Below are 19438 nucleotides of genomic sequence, written 5' to 3'. Positions count from 1 at the left end.
TAATAATAAGAAACAGAGTAAAAACAATATGTTCCCCAACTTCGTTTGGGGAACATAACTAGTGCTAATTGTAACGGGGACCGTTACAGATGTTCCCCAAACGCTCCCCAACTCCCTTTTCGTGCCATATTCCCTGTAATCTCTATTAGATAAGAAATACTTTATGGAATTTAGACTTAATCAAGATCTTCCCAGAAAAATACAAAATATATTTAAAAATAGGCATTGCACGCGTGTTCATGTGCGTAACGACCATATTTTCTTGTCTACAATATCTCAAATTTTAATATACATAATATTAAAGCATTTAATCCAAAAGTATTAAAAAATTCACTCATTCGAGTGTATTTTTAATTTTACTCATTTAACGTGCACGCACGTGGAAGCACGTGCATAATGACTACACCTTTTTGTAGAAGTCCCTTATATTTATCTATGTTCTCAATCCCATCCTGTTTGGTTGAAAAACAAGGGAGTTACAGCCATTTGAAGTTTCAGCCAATCAGATTACAGCACACATGCATGCGCGTGATTTCATAAATTTTATCTTTATCGTACTGAAGAATATCTAAATGAATGACTATATTTTAAAATTCCAAACATTTCGTCAAAAAACAAAGGAGATATAGCCATATAAAGTTTCAGCCAATCAGATTGCAGCACACGTGCATGCGCGTGATTTCATGAATTTTTTCTATATCATATTTTAGGATATCTTAATGCATGACTATGTTTTAAATTTCAAAGCATTTCGTCAAAAAACAAAGGAGATATAGCCATTTAAAGTTTCAGCCAATCAGATTGCAGCACGAGCGCATGCGCAAGCTTTCATGAAAATTTTTATATATCATGCTGTAGACCTTCATAATGTAGGACTATGTCCAAAATTTCAAAAGATTATGACAAGAAACAAGAAAGATATTGAGACTTTAGTTTCAGCCAATCAGAGCGAAGCGCACGTGCATGCGCGTGAGATCTTACTATTTTGACCATGCCATCTTGTCTATACTACGAATGTATCCTTACATTATGAGTTTCAAAAAAATTCATCAAGAAAAAGAAAAGTTACAGCAATATCCATTATATTGGTCATTTCATGTGTTGCACGTGCGCGCTCTTGCAAGCACGTGCGCGCAAAATGACCTTCGTTCGGCAAATCTACATAACATGTCTTCCGTTCTTCTAAATCTGTAAGGAATTTGCTTTTCCTCTGCAACAAACATAGATATCATATGTACTCTGAAAGAAAAAAAATGCAAAAAAGTCTTTCAGTACTTAAGGTACTTTGATTTTCATGATCAATCTTGTTCTGATGCAATTTGGCACTCATAAGAGCTACACTTGTATCATAGACAAACCAACAGACGAACAAACACCGTTCTCTAAAAAACTTCACTGTGTTTATGTTCTGGGACAATTGTGATGGTGTTATAAAAATGTCATGAACTAAGTTAGTACCACATTAAACGTAAAGTCGTTGATTTTTAAAGTAATGATATCGAGATTTGCCAGAAGAAATATTATTCATCAATGACAAGAATTATTCAGCAATCGATTAATTGATTACATGTTGTTTAGCGTCCCTCTCGAGAATTTTTCACACGGAGAAGCCTCCACTCGCCGGTGGAGACTGTAAAATGTTGTACTATCGCCATTGAGCAGCGAGGAATCTTTTTGAGCCAGTACCATCTGACACACGGAACCTCGATTTAAACGATCTCATCTGACGGACCGGTCTCCACGTCCCACAATTGAAGTCCATTATACAGATATATGGTGCTCTAGCCATGTTTTTATTTTATTTTTCATTTCACAAATGTGTTGCATCAGATTTTCTTAAAGATCATACTTAATAAAAATCATTTTGAACAACTTTATTGCAATGCATACAGCGTCCGGTGATTTTGATTGACAGGTCAATACATGTGCACTTAGTGTAATACTTCTTAAGCAGAAAAAATATACAGAGAGTGACTATGACGGACTATGAAATCAGAAAATATTTAATAAAGAATGGGTACAACTGATATAGAACTGATTTTTTGTCTATGTAAATGGATAGGATAATCAGGATTAAAAGGGAATCTCTCTCTCTCTCTCAGACATGTAAATTTCAGTATCTTGCGTAATGAAAAATCTTCTATTATAGAATATGAATTCTGTATACATGTTAATGGTAATTATAACCAAATGTTCCAGATTTAATTGTATAACGAATTTATAAATCAAAGGCCTATAGTTGCAATAATGTCTCCGAATAAAATCAAGAGGGGGAGGGGGGAGGGGGCTTCAAAAGAATTACATGTACATACTCGGTAATTTTATGTCTTATGAATTAAAAGGAAAATACTTAAGGTTGCATGTACATACATATGATTATATAGCATATATATAAAATTGTGTTCATTCCTTTATCTAACATATCAGCAGACCTTTGCAGATGTTTTTGTATCATGTTTTTAGCGTAGCATTATTTCACACAGAAACGCGTAACTTTCACATAATGTTAACCCTTTGAGTACTAGTATTTCACAAAAATCCAAGAATTGCTTTTTCTCATCTTTAATAACTTCTCGGGTATATAAAAGTATGGATCATGTATAATAAATAACACTATAAGACTTTTAATCAATGAAATATACGTGTTAAAACCAAATCCAATCTATAGATTGATTTTCTTTCTTTTAAGTTGCAGATATCAATTTATCTCTAAAGGCTTTACACCTACTCTTCTATCTCTCAGTTCCCTTTTGAGCACATATAATATTTTAGAATCGAAAATAAGACTCGGATTCCGGGATAATTTCGCATTCAAATTAGAGAATGAATTAAGAATATTTTTAAAAATATAATCATAACAGACATTGCAGATTTACACTACGCTGACAACTTTAAACTATGCATATACTGAAAGCAGTAATTATAACCAACGTAATCTTTCATGCAGAAGTGGATATGGAAACTCAAAGTCTAAACATTTTTTTATGTGAAAAGTGTGGATATAGACGTCTGCGACGTAATGGATACTACCTCCGCCTTTTTCTCGAAAGTTCTATTCCCACTTACAAGTCAGTTATCTATCTTTGCTCATCGTCACTACGTAAATAGAGAAAATGAATTTATAGACGGAACCTTAAATCTCAAAAATGCAGAATCCGATTGAATAAATAATATGTTTAGTATTTTTGTAGAATAATTTGTATATACATCGCTGTAATGTATACTGCGTACAACATTATTTTCTTCAAAGTGCTTAGTTGACACAGAACGGATATTTTTTTTAGATATAAATTTGTAAATCAAAAACTTTCAATATACAGACTAACACTACACAGCCAAATTTAAACTAATAAGCATATAGTGAATTAAGTAACATGCAAAAGAGAGATTATCTAATGTGTAAATATGTTGATCTGGAGAGCGTATATATGTCTCTAACGTCATCAATACTATTTCCGCCTTTATCTCGAAATTTCTATTCTCATTCACAGGTCAGAGTTATCTTTCTTTGCCCACCTTATACATACTACGTAAATAGAGACAATTTCGGTACCGAAAATATACAAAATGCGGAATCTGATTTAAAAACAAATTATATATTTAGTATTTGTAGAGAAATGTCTGTTTCACATAAGAATATCTCGAAAAAATATCTGAAAACAAAAAAATCAAAAATTGACCAAAAACAAATTCACTTCCGGTTCGGACAGGAAGTACTGGAAACACACGAAAACAACTTCAAAACAAATAGAATATCATGATCTAATACTCCTGTAAATTTCATATCTTCACCTCAAACCGTTTCCGAGAAAACTGCCGGACAAAAGTCCATTTTAAAATTCGAAAATCGGCCATAACTTCAGACCGGAAGTGAATTTTTCAAAAAACGGAATTTTATATAAATTTCATATATCAACCTACTTACATGAGAAAATTTGTGAAAATCTATCCAGCCATCTCTGAGTAATCGCGCTCACAAAATTTGGGAGGAATAATAATAATAATAATAATAATAAAAAGAAACAATACAAACACTATAAGTCTTCCGTTGTGAACGGAAGACTTAATAAGAAACAGAGTAAAAACAATATGTTCCCCAACTTCGTTTGGGGAACATAATAAGAAGAAGAAACAGAGTAAAAACAATATGTTCCCCAACTCTGTTTGGGGAACATAATAAGAAACAGAGTAAAAACAATATGTTCCCCAACTTCGTTTGGGGAACATAACAAGACGTGTATTTTCAACACAAACATGCTGTATTTTTAAACACTTGTATGCTGAACATGATGAAATAATTTGTTTCACTTTATTTTCACCACATGTTCATGGAACATCTATTTTGTTTCTCAGATCTTCATAATACAATGTACCTGGGTATATAAAAATTGTTATTATTTATATAACGTATATTACCTTAATTGTGATGTCTAAATTGTTCGAAGTTTCTCTGAGTCAGAAATTTTAGTGAGGAAATTTGTTAAAGCGGTAATCTTTCAATGACAAATTCTTGGGGGAAACTATATATTATTGAGGAATGTTTCAACTAATACCCTAATTTGAAAGAAACTTTTGTTTTATTTCTTAGGCAATTGAATATCTGTACACACTTTATTACCACTATAAAAGTATAGATACAAACATGTACGTAAACTTTTCCTAGCCACATTTCAGCAAAATGTATCTATATTTACCGACTCTATTTTTAATAGTTTTTCTTATACATGTACAATACAATACACACAGAAATTTTCTCCTTTAATAAGATATTAAATACCACACAAGAGACAAAAGAATTGTTAAATTTTATAGAAAATATATATTACAGAAATTCATTTTATATATTTATTCTTTAATTTGTTACACTAATATATCATATATGTGTTGCGCTGTATCAAAAGTTCAGTAATAAATGTTTTTTAACTTGAAGCATCTATTTTTGTTACATTATTTTACAAATTACATGTACAATAACATGTATTTCAAGGAAACCCCTGAACACAATGGAAAATTCGATTTTTAGACTTTAATAAAACTGTATAATATGAAAAAAGGATACACATTGAGTTAATATTTGGTTCATTTTCAACAATGTTAGCTAAGGTACCTTTATTACTCCAAAAAAAATTTGTTTGTCATGGTCTAAAATAATGTAAAAAATACTTAATCTATTTCAAATGTATTATTTAATTAACTACATATTTCTGTTTTTCACGGGCATATTTGAGATTTTTTTAAAGGACTTAAGTCTACTAAGAAGGTAACTTAAGTTTAGTCTGAGTTTGAGTAAGAAAAAGAACTTAAGTTTTTTCGAGAAATGCAATATTTTGAGTTTTCTCAAATTTTAGAGATTTTTCTCAGAAATTTGAGTAAAAACTCAGACTTAAGTCTGAGATTTAACTTAAGTTTTTTTTCGAGAAATCCATTTATTTTGAAGTTATTTAGTTGAATTATCATTTGATTTACCTGAGACTAGTATTGTCCGATATTAGAACAAAAGACAAGGGTGTTAATGACAACTGAAGCAATTCTTTCAAGAATGCAGGCTTAAATAAAAACTACTCAATATCTAGGGAATCAGCTACACTGTAGAAGGCAATTGAAGTAATTTTATAAGTTTCGAATGAAGAGTGTTAACAAAATATTTCTTCCTTTAAACGTACATGGAACTTAAAGCAATTATCGTACAGACAATCTAGCGAATGATGATTTTGGAATGGAATGAAAAATGCAGATGTGAACAATCACAGAGAATAAAACAGGTGCTGAAGGTGTAATAAGCCTTTTCAATTTTTTTGTTTATCGTCCGATTGTACATGGACCTTGATTTTTAACACCCCAGAGCAGAAAAACAAACATACTGTTATCAGCGATCCATAATTAATTACTTTGAGGGAAACGTTAAAATCCTGTCAAATTCTTTCAAAATTTGTAGCGAATCTATTGAAATTATTATTTAATTATCAAATACCCCCTTGATTTTTCAAAAAACAAATTTCCTCTACGAGAAAACTGAAATCAAATTGTTTGTATGTTGTCCTTTATAGTGTCTAATGTTTGAGTTTTGTTTTCTAACACATTTTGGGGGTTTTAAAGTGTTTTTGTGTTTCTCTTGTGAGAGAGCCTACGCTTGGAAAACTCTCTCACTACAACCAATATATAAGGAGCAGTTCAATATATTTTGCTGTAAAGATCCGACGAGTGTATAGACGTACATCTTACACAGCCGTGCTACTCGATCGTGATGAAATTATCAAATTTAACGTATTTTTTTTCCAAAACAGGACAAAAGTATCATGGAAAATACAGGTCAATACATTATTTTCAATGCACATAAAAACAAGAATGAAACGAAAAAAATCTAAGACCACGAAAGGAGTATTATATGTCGGCCTTTGCATGTTCTTCTTCCTGTTACCGTATACTTACATTTGTAGTATATTCGGTTTTATTGGAACTTTATATTTTTTTTTTATTTTCCAATTCTGTATGATCATTGTTTCACAATCATCATTCTATATATGAAATTTTACTAATTTGCTGTTTTCTAAATTATCACACTTTTGTATCTTTTATTCAGTAGCAGTCCAATTTTTGAAGGATATCAGTACTGAGACAGTCTGATATTACGATTAATATCAAACTGCTCACTAATATCGGACTGCCGAAGGTACATTTTTATACTGCAAGAAAAATGTAAAATGTCTAAGAAATAATGAAAGCGCTTACGTTTTACTAACACTGTTGACTTGTCTTTTTTTATTCTGATATTAATTACCGGACATTGTGCTATAACATACTATACAGTTGATAGTGCAGTACGTACATGGTGCTACAGGCTCTGGACGAGAGCCACAGAACACTGCAGGAAATGGTTCACACTTGTTGGTAATTTGTGAAAACAAGGAGGGATATTGGCATTCCTGTAATGGATTGGCCCATCTCTTACAGTGGAAATACATAGCACAGTTGTCAGGGTTTGGCAAAATATCATCTTTGTGATATTTACAGTAGTCTTTCACATCAACTGCAAGAAAAAACAAGCAAATTCAAAGAATTGTGTTCCCCCGCTTTCGGTGTCTTTTTGGGTGAGATGTCAAATATGAACGCTCTATCATATGTCACATAGAAATTATCACCAAAGTTGAATTTTGAAAAAGTAAGGTCAATCGTGAAGGCCAAGGTTAAGGATTCAGAAATCATAGCATGCTCGGAAATATCATGTCATAGGTAATGCACATGTCAAATATGAAAGCACTATCTCTTCTCAGTCAAAAGTTAAAAGGATTGATTGATTGATTGTATATTGTTTATCGTCTCTCTCGAGAATTTTTCACTCATATGGAGACGTCACCATTTGCCGGTGAAGGGCTTCAAATTTAGACCTATACTCGGCACTCAGGGCCATTGAACAGTGAGGGTTCTTTATCGTGCCAGCGCCTACCGTGACACGGGACCTACGTTTTTAAGGTCATATCCGAAAGACCCGTGACTTTCACTTCTGATGCCGAGCGCTTGGCGAAGGAACAGTCACCTTCTATTTTTACGTCTTAGGTTTGACGCGGCGCCGGGAACGAGAATCGAACCCGGGCCTCCCGATCACGAAGCGAACGCTCTACTACTAGGCTACTGTGAGCGGTAAAGTTAAAAGGAACAAGATGTGTTTGTAAAAGGCTGGTGACCCCGTATATGTATGGCAACAAATCGAAGATAAATCTTTTCTTAAATGCAAATTAAATATATTTGGTATCCAGATTTTAAAAAGTAGGCCAAACTCAAAGGTCAAGGTAAAGGGGTTAAAGTTCTTGGTATCCAATGAAAGGTCTTCTCAAATGGATTAAATATGTGAAGTGAAGTATGAAACCCCTAGCACTTACCATTCAAACGTTATGGCCAAGGTTAAAGTTTTAAAAAAGAAGAAGTCAAAAGTCAAGGTCAAAGGGTCTAAGTGTTTGATATCAAATGAAAGGTCTTGTAACAAGGATTAAATATATGACGTTTGAAAGCTCTACCGCGAACCCTTCAAAAGTTATTACCAAGGTTATGATTTAAAAAAAAATAGGCAAAACTCCAAGGTCAAGGACAGAAGGTCAAAGTTCTTGTTATCCAATGAAAGGACTTTTGACAAGGATTACATATGTGATGAATGAAAGCCCAAGCTCTTACTAGTTATGGTTTTTCATAAGAACGGAAATCTCTATGGTCAAAGTTGTTGGTATCCAATGAAAGGTTTTCACACAAAGAATTTATATATGAGGTATAAAAGTCCTAGTATCATCCGTTCAAAAGTTATGGCCAAAGTAAAAGTTCAAAATTTTTGTGTAAAAGTGGGTCATACTCCGAGGTCAAGGTGAAATTTGGTGGTACTCAAAGAAAGTTCTTGTCAGAAAGAATACACATGTGAAATATGACAGTTATAGCTCCACTAAATCAAAAGTTACGGGCAAGGTTAAAGTTTTTGTGACGGACGGACAGACAGACAGACTGACTGACAGACGAATGAGATTTAATGTCCCTTTCGCGAAAGGGGGTGGGGACAACAAGAAGTCTACAAGATAAAAGATTTTTATTTTCATAAAAATTGTGATTGTAGATATCACTGTTAAGCACACAACTTTGATCGGAAGTTATTAACGCTGCCAATACATAACAGATTTACTGTACATGAATTTTAGTTTATGCAATATCTCTCACTATGTTAATCCACTATTCCACAGATTGCCATTAGAACTCTTCAAGAAAAAGGCCAGTGGGCCTTGCTGATCACCTGAGTATTGTGAATTTCTTTTACTTTGTCCCATTTTAAACTAAAAATAAAACTCTTTGTGGGCGATACTTTTGCTGTGTGTTTTCTGAAAGAATATTCCAATGAAAATGGATGCTTTCCGCAACATAAGAAAATACGGAAAAATGCACATGTTCATGAGGTCAAATTCGGCTCTAAGGAGGTCACATATGGGAAAATGATATGCATTTTTTGGAAATTCTATAATTCAGAAAGGAATTTCTGACTTTTATCAAAATACAGGGCAAAAGAACTTTATTCGGTAATAACCAATATTTGCCCCCCAAAGCAAACTTTGATGGAGATGTATTTAATTAAGTTCTTAAACAGGGGAGTATATGCTGACTTCAAAGCACTAAATATTTTCATAAGTAATGACGCCATATGTACGTAATGACGTCACAAACATGACGTAAATTTCAGTTTTTTATGAATTTTACAGAAAAATGTACATATTTCGTCGATATTTTGAGTAAAAGTCACCGAGCGCATGTGTGTTCAGGATCAATATTTTGATATAATGTGTAGAATGATAATATCAATGAAATATGTCAATATTGTTCCTGAACAAACTTGCGCTCTATAAATTTTAAAGCTAAAATTGTTGAAATTTTGTCCATTTTGTCCTCTTTCTGAAAAAAGGTATAAAATCGGACTAGTTTGTGACGTCATAAAAACAAAAATTGTGAATACACTGCTTTGACACTATAATATTTTCTGTTAATTTATATTTCTCATACAATTTATTGAATTCAGCACATTTCAGGAAGTTTTCAAAATTTGACTTTTGTGGGGGCAAATATATGCAATATACCGCATATAGTTCTTTGTAGTGAAATTTGATATCGCTGCAGACTGTTTAGATCTGATATACTAGTATAAAAGAAAAAAAAATATCGAATCATAGATAACAGTATTTACGCCCCTGTCAGCCCTTACTTAAGAGTAATCTTTTTTCTTGCTAGTTGATGAAATGCCCTGTGGTTCGTTTTCCAGCTTTATGTAGAATGAAACTACCAGGTATTTATGGAATAGTTCTTCAAGTCTTCAAAGGGGCAGATTTAAAAAAAATAAAATTTTGTATACATCTCCCCTCATGCAATAGTTGCGGAGAGGATAAAGCTTTGCTACTATGCGTTAGGGTGTGTGGGGTGCGAGTGTGTGTTTGTGGATCCGTAACAACATTTGGTCAAAATGTAAACAGATGAACCTTTGTATTATCAATTACTGTATTGGCTTCATCATACTTGTGTGGCATTGTAAAAGGATTTTTAAATTAATCGTTAAAATATTTCTTAAAATATAGCGTTTTACTACCTTCAAACACTGAGATTTTATATACGACTTGACAATAATACTCTCTTCCACTAATTTATATGATAAACTCGGGTCTCTTCAATATTGTCTCGGTAATTTATGTTCTACTTCGTACATTATGTATTTGCGTACAGTCATACTATTTTGCGTATCTTGAAGAAATGAATTAAAATTAAGTGCCATCTCTGACACTGAGTGATTTAAATAATTTGATGAACGTCGCGGTTTTCAAAATGTTTACAATAGGAAATTTATATTTGAGGTACATGTAATTCTTCAAAACATTCTATAAAAACATTTTCATTGTTTCATTGACCTCTGAACACTGTTATGTTGTCATATTTTCATTACGAATGATATTATTCATACGTATCTCAGTACGGTCGACTTTGGAAAACGAATACTGTATTTGTCAGCTATTTATTTGTAGTGCATTCTATCACTCTTGTCACACTGTCAGTACTGTAACGGTGGCCGATGAAAAGCGATAACTGTGTATAATTGTGAAAAGGAACTGTGTATAATCAGGTGTACTGTGAGGCATAATGAAATTAAAAAAATTACCTGGGTTGACAAACTCTGAACATTGTCTTGTTCTGACATTAAAATATCCGTTTGGACAAGTCTCCACAGCCACTGTTCTGTTGTGAAAACACCTAATATAGTGTCCTGTCCATAGAGATCTGGGATCAGGATTGAAACCATCTATCAATCCACTGCAGCTTGGGAATCTCTCTGGACAAGGTTTACAGGAGTTATCTCCCACGAGACATATGTTCTGCTCATAGTCACATGGTTCAACAGGAATCCTTCTTCCTTGACAGTTAACTGTATCAAAATTCTTACATTTTCCAGAAGACACATCAAATAGTTGAGGATAGGAACATTCAAGTTTGTAATCTCCAAACCTTGTCCTGCCTGTGGAACAGTTCACATACATAGCACAGTTGATGGGGTCAGGCATTATGTCTGTTGGATGGTGCTGACAATAGTCCAACACGTAACCTGAAATTCAACCCACACAAACTCAGTGACAAGAGAACAAATCATTCAACAAAATGCAAATATGATTTACCAATCAATGTACAATATGCTAGTATGATTGTCCTCCTGTGGCAAAAATAACATTGGACAGTTGAGGAATCGCTCTTCAACGCCAGACAAAAGGGCGACGAAACTATCGGAAACATCCTTAATTTAGAACAATTTAATACATGCAATGCAGTAAGATAAAAAAAAAACAAGATGCGTGTGAGAAACACTATGCGCCCGGTGGCAACAAATACCATAAAGGTCACAGTCAAAATCACAAGGACATTGATACTGGTGTCATTTGAAAGAGCTTAATTAGTGGAGTATGCATACCAAATATGAAGTCTCTATCTGTCACGGATCAAAAGTTATACCGAGGTTTAAAGTTGACAACAGACAAATAAACAGACAGACCGACAGGACAAAAACAATATATGACCCGGATCTATCGATTCGGGTGCAAAAAATCTTTTTAAGCAAATACGTGTTTCAAATATAATCTATAACTGGAAACTCCTTATGAAATCACTAAAATTACCAAAAGACTTGCATGTATTGTTTAGAATATTTAATTCTAACTCGGTGATAAATACATGAAATTAACTACATAAATATTTTTAAAAATGAGTTAAATTTTAGTTTATCATAAGATTGAATAATTGCTTTCTCTCTGATTGGGTGCGATTCAACAATGTAGAAAAATACTACATCAGTACGTTATATTCACCTGCACGTGACCTTCGAGGTGAATATAAGGATTTATTTTCTATACATTGGTCTAAATATAGATCAGGAAATTCCAAACTCAAAACAAAATATGTTGGAAAGCTATTTCACTTGCTACCAACTTTCACTCAGGTGAAAATAACACTAGAGGATATTTAATTTGGAGTTGGATGGTCAATGGTATTGATTTAAATCCATACCTAATAGAACAATATGTTTTGGAAGAATGCTTCTCAGTAGGTGTAATAATAAATTGTTAAATTGAAGAATTTAAAAAAATGCATATTTTCTTCATTTAATCAATTATTCAATCTTCAAAAAAAAATGTTGACAAGGACAATAACTCCTTCTCAGGTACATGTAACTTCATTCAGGCATTTTCTGTTTTGCACTTTTAATGTAAAATAGTTTGCCTGATATTCACAATTCAAAAGTGTCTGACAAGTAGCAAATAATTAAGAGCTTTCAGGACCAGGATTATGCATTCGAACCGGTTTTTACAAAATTTTTAGCTCTACTGGTCATTATAATACTGTTTACAAAAAATGTACGATTTTATTTATGTTGACATATACATCTATTTATGTCTCCCATCTAAAATAATATGGCGACCTACAAATTATTTTTGCAATAATTGATAAATTTAAAGTATAATAAATGAAAATAAATGCAGTTTTTGTTAAACTTTTGTTAACCTTAAGCCACCTTCAATCTGTACAAAATCTTCGGTCTCCGTAAATATTGTACTCTGTTGGTGGCTAAATCATCGTATTGACCTCAAAAACAGAAATTATATAATAATATTTCAAATTTGTAAACTGTAATTTTTTTTATGAGACTAGCTCTACTGGTCTATATGGAGAACAAAAGACAAGAGGCCCATGGGCCACATCGCTCACCTGAGTAACTTTGTTGATGCAGTTCTTTACCAGATTTTCCCTCTTCTTATATATATTGTGCCCCCGTCTTTACTTTAATAATTTAGAATCTACACTACCCCAGAATGCTTCCACATAACTGTCAGCTTTTATGCTTCATGGGTTCTTGAGAAGAAGATTTTCAAAGATTTTTTTTCGATATATTTAATTTAAAATTTTCATTCCCTATATTGGCCCCACACTATCCCCAAGGGTCATGATTTTAACAATTTAGAATCAACATTAACCAAGGATGCTTCCATATAAGTTTCAGCTTTCTGGCCCAGTGGTTCTTGAGAAGATTTTTTAATGACCCCATCCTATTTTTGTCTTTTCTTGATTATCTCCTCTTGTGAGGGGGCGTGACCAAGAATGCTTTGTGCCAAGTTTGGTTAAAATTGGCCCAGTGGTTCTTGAGAAGAAGTCGAAAATGTGAAAAATTTACAGACGGACGGACAACGGACAAAATGTGATCAGAAAAGCTCACTTGAGCCTTCGGCTCAGGTGAGTTAAAAAGTAGCACTTAACCTTAATCAGGTCAGGACGATTTCCAAATAGAAGTCAAGAACGATAACTGAAAGTTGCTATAAATATACATCATATACACGTAAAATATTTTTCTGTCCAATCAGACAACAATATTTTTACACATCCCAAAACAAATTTTCCAAAGGAACAAAAGTAGAACACGTGCTTTTGTTTTTTCTTCAAAAAGATTTTTTGACAAAAAATCTTTAAAAGTAAGATGGCAAGTTTGGGAGAATAAGGTATTCCTCGCATATTTACCGTGAACAAACTGGGCATTTTCATCTTGAAAAAAGAAAATGACTGCATGTAACAATGTGATTGTTTACAGAGGAATAGATCACATCGCCAAGTTATCAATCATAACATTTGCAGAACATATTACATGTATTTGTTGGTAAAAATAATTTGCTTAGGTGTCCGATTTTCATCGATATCGCGGTGTTTTCATTGTGATAAAACTACTGCATACACTTGTTTATCGTTTAGACTACATGTAGTCTTAAAGTATCACGGGTTTATGAGCGCTGTATAAATACCATGTTATATACACTTTAAATGGACACAAGATAAAGGTAGAAACCAGAAGTCTCTGTCGAGACTGAAGCTCTACTGGTTTTACTTATAGTAAAGGAAGAGAAAAGTAGCAGTTATGAATTGAAACGTTTCAACAGCAATAAATAGAATAATGATCCTTGATTAAGTCTCTTTATGTTCTAAGTGTAGTCTACCTGCATGCCACATTATATTATAATCAGACTAAAACTGTATTTGGGGTAGCATCTTGATAGTATTTTACAGAAATTTCTATCTATAGTAACCAAGGCAATAATGTTCATCGAAATCAAAAAATGATAAAAAGAATTGTGAATCTTAGTGCAGTCTACTTCTGTGCAAAATTATATTGAAATCAGAACAAAACTGTAGGAGGAGTAGTATTTTGAAATTTCACAGAAAGTTTTATGTTAAGTAACTATGGCAACATTGTTCATAAAAATCAAAAACCGATACACCGAATTGTGTATCTCAGTGTAGTCTACTTGTGTGCCAAGTTATAAAGAAATCAGAACAAAACTGTAGGAGGAGGAGTATTTTGAAACAATTTCACAGAAATTTCTATTTTTAAAAACCACGGCAACACCGTTCACTGAAATCAAAAAACAATAAACAGAATTGTGTATCTTAGTGTAGTCTACTTGTGTGACAAGTTATATTGAAATCAGACCAAAATGTAAGAGGAAAAGCATTCTGAATCAATTTCACAGAAATTTCTATTTTTAATAACCACGGCGACACCGTTCATCGAAATCAAAATACGATAAACAGAATAATGTATCTTATTGTAGTCTACTTCTGGGCAAAATTATATTGAAATCAGACCAAAACTGTAGGAGGAGTAGTATTTGAAACAATTTCACAGAAATATCTATTTTTAGCAACCACGGCAAAACCGTTCATCGAAGTCAAAAACCGATATACAGAATTATGTATCTTCATGAAGTCTACTTGTGTGCCAAGTTATATTGAAATCAGAATAAAACTGTAGGAGGAGTAGCATTTTGAAACAATTTCAAAGAAATGTCTACTTTTAGTAACCACGGTAACACCTTTCATCGAAATCAAAAACCGATAAACAGAATTATGTATTTTAGTTAAGTCTACTTGTGTGCCAAGTTATATTGAAATCAGACCAAAACTGTAGGAGGAGTAGCATTTTGAAAAATTGTTTACAAACAGACAGACAGCTGGACAGACAGACGGACTGACGCCGTACGCATTACTATCGAATAAGTTCTTCTGGTCTCTGACAAGTAGAGCTAACAAGAGGCCCACGAGCCTTATAGGTCACCTGAGTATCATGTAACAACTTTCAAACAATGGAATTTGGTTTGTGTTCTAAACCAGAGGCCATGAAATTCACAATGTTGAATGAGGCCCCGTTGCTTATCATAATTATACACTAAGCATGCTTACTCTAGTTACTTAATACCCAGAGGTAGATCAAAGTGACAAAGAAAAAAATGCATTTCCACTTTGTAACCAGTTGTCCAAGACCCAACAGGAAGCACAAATATCAAAATTGTGGAAATTTTAACATAAATTTTATTTCATCATAGATGATTTATTAATACCGAAGAGCAGATTTGATAGCATTTATTTAATTTATTTTCAGAATATGTAACACCCTACCCCCCCCCCCCCGATACCCCTGACCCAGGGGCATGAAATTAACCATTTCGCTAGATGCAGCTTTCTTCAACATAAATATATATACTTAGATCACTGGCATAAAACCCAGGAGCAAAGAAAAATATTTTCAAAGAATTCATGCATTTTCACTATAAAAACAATAGAGCCTCGCTCTAACACCAGAACAACTGACCCAGGGGCCATGAAATTGACAATTTTGGAAGAGACATCCTTCCTAATCGTAACTATGGTCATAGTTCATTGGTTTAATACCCAGGAGCAGTGAAGAAGATTTTCAAAGAATCAATGCATTTTCTCTATCAATAGAGCTCCGCCCTATCACCAGAACCCCTGACCCAAAGGCCATAAAATTCACAATTTCGGAAGAGGCTCTCTTGGTCATTAGAACTATGTACTGAATTATTTTGTTTAATACCCAGGAGCAGTGAAGAAGATTTTCAAAGAATGAATGTTTTTTCTCTATATTAGAGCCCCGCCCTAACACCAGAACCCCTAACCCAGGGGCCATGAAATTCACAACTGCGGAAGAGTCACTCCTACTCATCATAACTATGTACTTAATTATTTTGTTTAATACCCAGGAGCAGAGGAGAAGATTTTCTAAGAATTAATGCATTTTCACTATATAATCAAAAGAGCCCCACCCAAACACCAGAACCCCTGACCCAGGGGCCATGAAATTCACAATTTTCGAAGAGGCACTCTTGGTCATCATAACTATGTCCTTGGTTAGTTTGTTTTATACCAAGAAGCAAAGAAGAAGATTTTCAAAGAAATAATGAACTTTTACTATACAATCTAAATAGCCCCACCCTAACACCAGAACTCCTGACCCTGGGCCATGATTTTCACAATTTTGGTAGAGGACTCAATGCTGATTACAATCATGTCAACAGTTTGACTGCTTGATGTCAATGAGTAAAGAAAATTTTTAAAGATTGCACTAGTTTTAGTCGTTTTGGTCCCATTCCTCAGGCCCCAGGGGGGCAGGGACCATGAAATTCACAATTTTTGTTCCCCTTCACCCATAGATGCTGTAAACCAAATTTGGTTGAAATTGGTTAGTGGTTCCAGAGAAGAAGCTTTAAATGTTCAAAAGTTTACGAACGACGTACTACGACGGACGAAAAGAGATCTATAGCAATTGGTCACCTGTGACCTAGAAATGGGGTGTAGAAAAACGATTTTTCACCATAACTTACCACGTATACCAGATACTTGGCGATTTTGTAATAAACACTCAGGAAATGATTAAAATATTCTTATACGAAAACAAGATGTGTTTGTGAAACACTATGCGCCCGGCGGCAACAAAGTTCTGAAAAGCAATTTTTAGCAAATAGGTCACAGTCAAGGTCACACGTTCATTGTCCTTGGTGTCATTTGAAAGCATGCATACCAAATATAAGTCTTCAAAAGTTATGGCGAAAATTCCAAAAAAGCTATTTTTAGCATAAAGGTTACAGTCATTGACCTTGGTGTCAGTTGAAAGTGCTTAATTAGTGGAGTATGCATACCAAATATGAAGTCTCTATCTCTCACGGTTCAAAAGTTATGGCGAAGGTTAAAGTTGACAAAGTTGACAACAGACAGACAGGACAAAAACAGTATACGCCCCGAATATTCCGGCGCATAAAAATTTCATTCCAGGCTCTAAAAACTGAACATTTGGCGTATTTATATCAAATTTCTTGACATAGATTAAACTTTTGGGATTGCTACTTCGTAGTGACAGATGTTTAACCCCACTTAGAATTCATTCAAAGCTTTCAGGTTGTGTTTGTTCACGGTAGATTTGTCATATATGCCGTATCATTCCTGTATGTGCATAAAGTTTACAAAAAAAATTGTTCTTAAAAATCTTTTGAGCGTTAGAACATAACCTACTTATTCAACCAATCAAATGCTTCCATTTCTCGCGAGGAGTTGATTCTTCATGGTGAAGAATTCTTCTATTTCTGAACAAGAGGCCCATGGGCCACATCGCTCACCTTAGCACTGTGGCTAGGAAAAAGTAGCAATTGGTTTATTATTGAAAAGTTTAAATCCAAAAATAGTCCCATGACCAATCATGGCTTTGCTATTCATGAGATGATTTTTAAAGAATTTTCCCATATATTTCTATGTAAAACTGTGGTCGGCCATTTTGGCTCCGCCCTACCCCCGGGGGTCATGATTTGAACAAACTTGAATCTACACTAGCTGAGGATACTTCCATATATAAATATGATGAATTATGGCTTTGCTATTATTGAGAAGAACATTTTTTAAGAATTTTCCTATAATTTCTATGTAAAACTTTGGTCAGCCATTCTGGCCCCACCCTACCCCCGGTGGTCATGATTTGAACAAACTTGAATCTACACTACCTGAAGATGCTTCCATATAAATATGATCAGTTATGGCTTTGTTATTCTTGAGAAGAAGATTTTTAAAGAATTTTCCTGTATATTTTTATGTAAAACTGTGGTCGGCCATTTTGGCCCCGCCCTACCCCCGGAAGTCATGATTTGAACAAACTTGAATCTACACTACCTGAGGATGCTTCCATATAAATATGATCAATTATGGCTTTGCTATTTTTGAGAAGAAGATTTTTAAAGAATTTTCCTATATATTTCTATGTAAAACTTTGGTCGGCCATTTTGGCCTTGCCCTACCCCCGGGAGTCATGATTTGAACAAACTTGAATCTACACTAGCTGAGGATACTTCCATATAAATATGATGAATTATGGCTTTGCTATTATTGAGAAAAACATTTTTTAAAAATTTTCCTATAATTTCTATGTAAAACTTTGGTCAGCCATTTTGGCCCCGCCCTACCCCCGGGTGTCATGATTTGAACAAACTTGAATCTACACTACCTGAAGATGCTTCCATATAAATATGATCAGTTATGGCTTTGCTATTCTTGAGAAGAAGATTTTTAAAGAATTTTCCTGTATATTTTTATGTAAAACTGTGGTCGGCCATTTTGGCCCCGCCCTACCCCCGGGAGTCATGATTTGAACAAACTTGAATCTACACTACCTGAGGATGCTTCCATATAAATATGATCAATTATGGCTTTGCTATTTTTGAGAAGAAGATTTTTAAAGAATTTTCCTATATATTTCTATGTAAAACTTTGGTCGGCCATTTTGGCCTTGCCCTACCCCCGGGAGTCATGATTTGAACAAACTTGAATCTATACTACCTGAGGATGCTTTCATATAAATATGACCATTAATGCCATTGTCATTCTTGAGAAGAAGATTTTTAAAGAATTTTCCTGTATATTTCTATGTAAAACTGTGGTCGGCCATTTTGGCCCCGAGGATACTTCCATATATAAATATGATGAATTATGGCTTTGCTATTATTGAGAAGAACATTTTTTAAGAATTTTCCGGGGGTCATGATTTGAACAAACTTGAATCTACACTACCTGAGGATGCTTCCATATAAATATGATCAATTATGGCTTTGCTATTCTTGAGAAGAAGATTTTAAAGAATTTTCCTATAATTTTCTATGTAAAATTTTGGTCGGCCATTCTGGCCCCGCCCTACCCCCGGGGGTCATGATTTGAACAAATTTGAATTTACACTACCTGAGGATAATTCCACATAAGCTTCATCTTTCCCGGCAGAGTGGTTCTTGAGAAGAAGAATTTTAAAACATACCACCAAATATTCATTAATTCCCAATTATCTCCCCTAGAATGAGGGCGTGGCCCTTCATTTGAACAAATTTGAATTCCCTTTATCCAAGGATGCTTTGTGGCAAGTTTGGTTGAAATTGGCCCAGCGGTTCTTGAGAAGAAGTCGAAAATGTGAAAAGTTTACAAACGGACAGACAGACAGACAGACAGACGGACAAAATGTGATCAGAAAAGCTCACTTGAGCTTTCAGCTCAGGTGAGCTAAAAACTCAACGGTGTC

At 33.9% G+C, this 19438-nt stretch overlaps 1 protein-coding gene across 1 annotated transcript in view; it reads right to left on the bottom strand.

Moving 5' to 3' along the window:
* Positions 1-6826: 6826 nt before the first annotated feature.
* LOC134240032 (uncharacterized) overlaps positions 6827-19438 on the bottom strand; it is a gene marked incomplete at its 3' end in the record, with an annotated part of 72617 nt that continues 60005 nt past the window's right edge. Inside the window, exons 9-10 of the mRNA XM_062722147.1 lie at positions 10667-11107; positions 6827-7027 (exon numbers count right to left, since the gene is read on the bottom strand). Coding sequence (XP_062578131.1) covers positions 6827-7027; positions 10667-11107 — 642 coding nt within the window. The remainder of the gene's footprint in view (positions 7028-10666; positions 11108-19438) is intronic.

This window comes from Saccostrea cucullata, unplaced genomic scaffold (genome assembly GCF_032062105.1).
Source record: "Saccostrea cucullata isolate Sc308-1 unplaced genomic scaffold, CSIRO_AGI_Scuc_v1 ctg1101, whole genome shotgun sequence".
In the NCBI taxonomy this organism is placed as follows: domain Eukaryota; kingdom Metazoa; phylum Mollusca; class Bivalvia; order Ostreida; family Ostreidae; genus Saccostrea; species Saccostrea cuccullata.
Note: the sequence above shows the minus strand (reverse complement) of the source record. Positions and strands in the feature narration are given on the sequence as shown.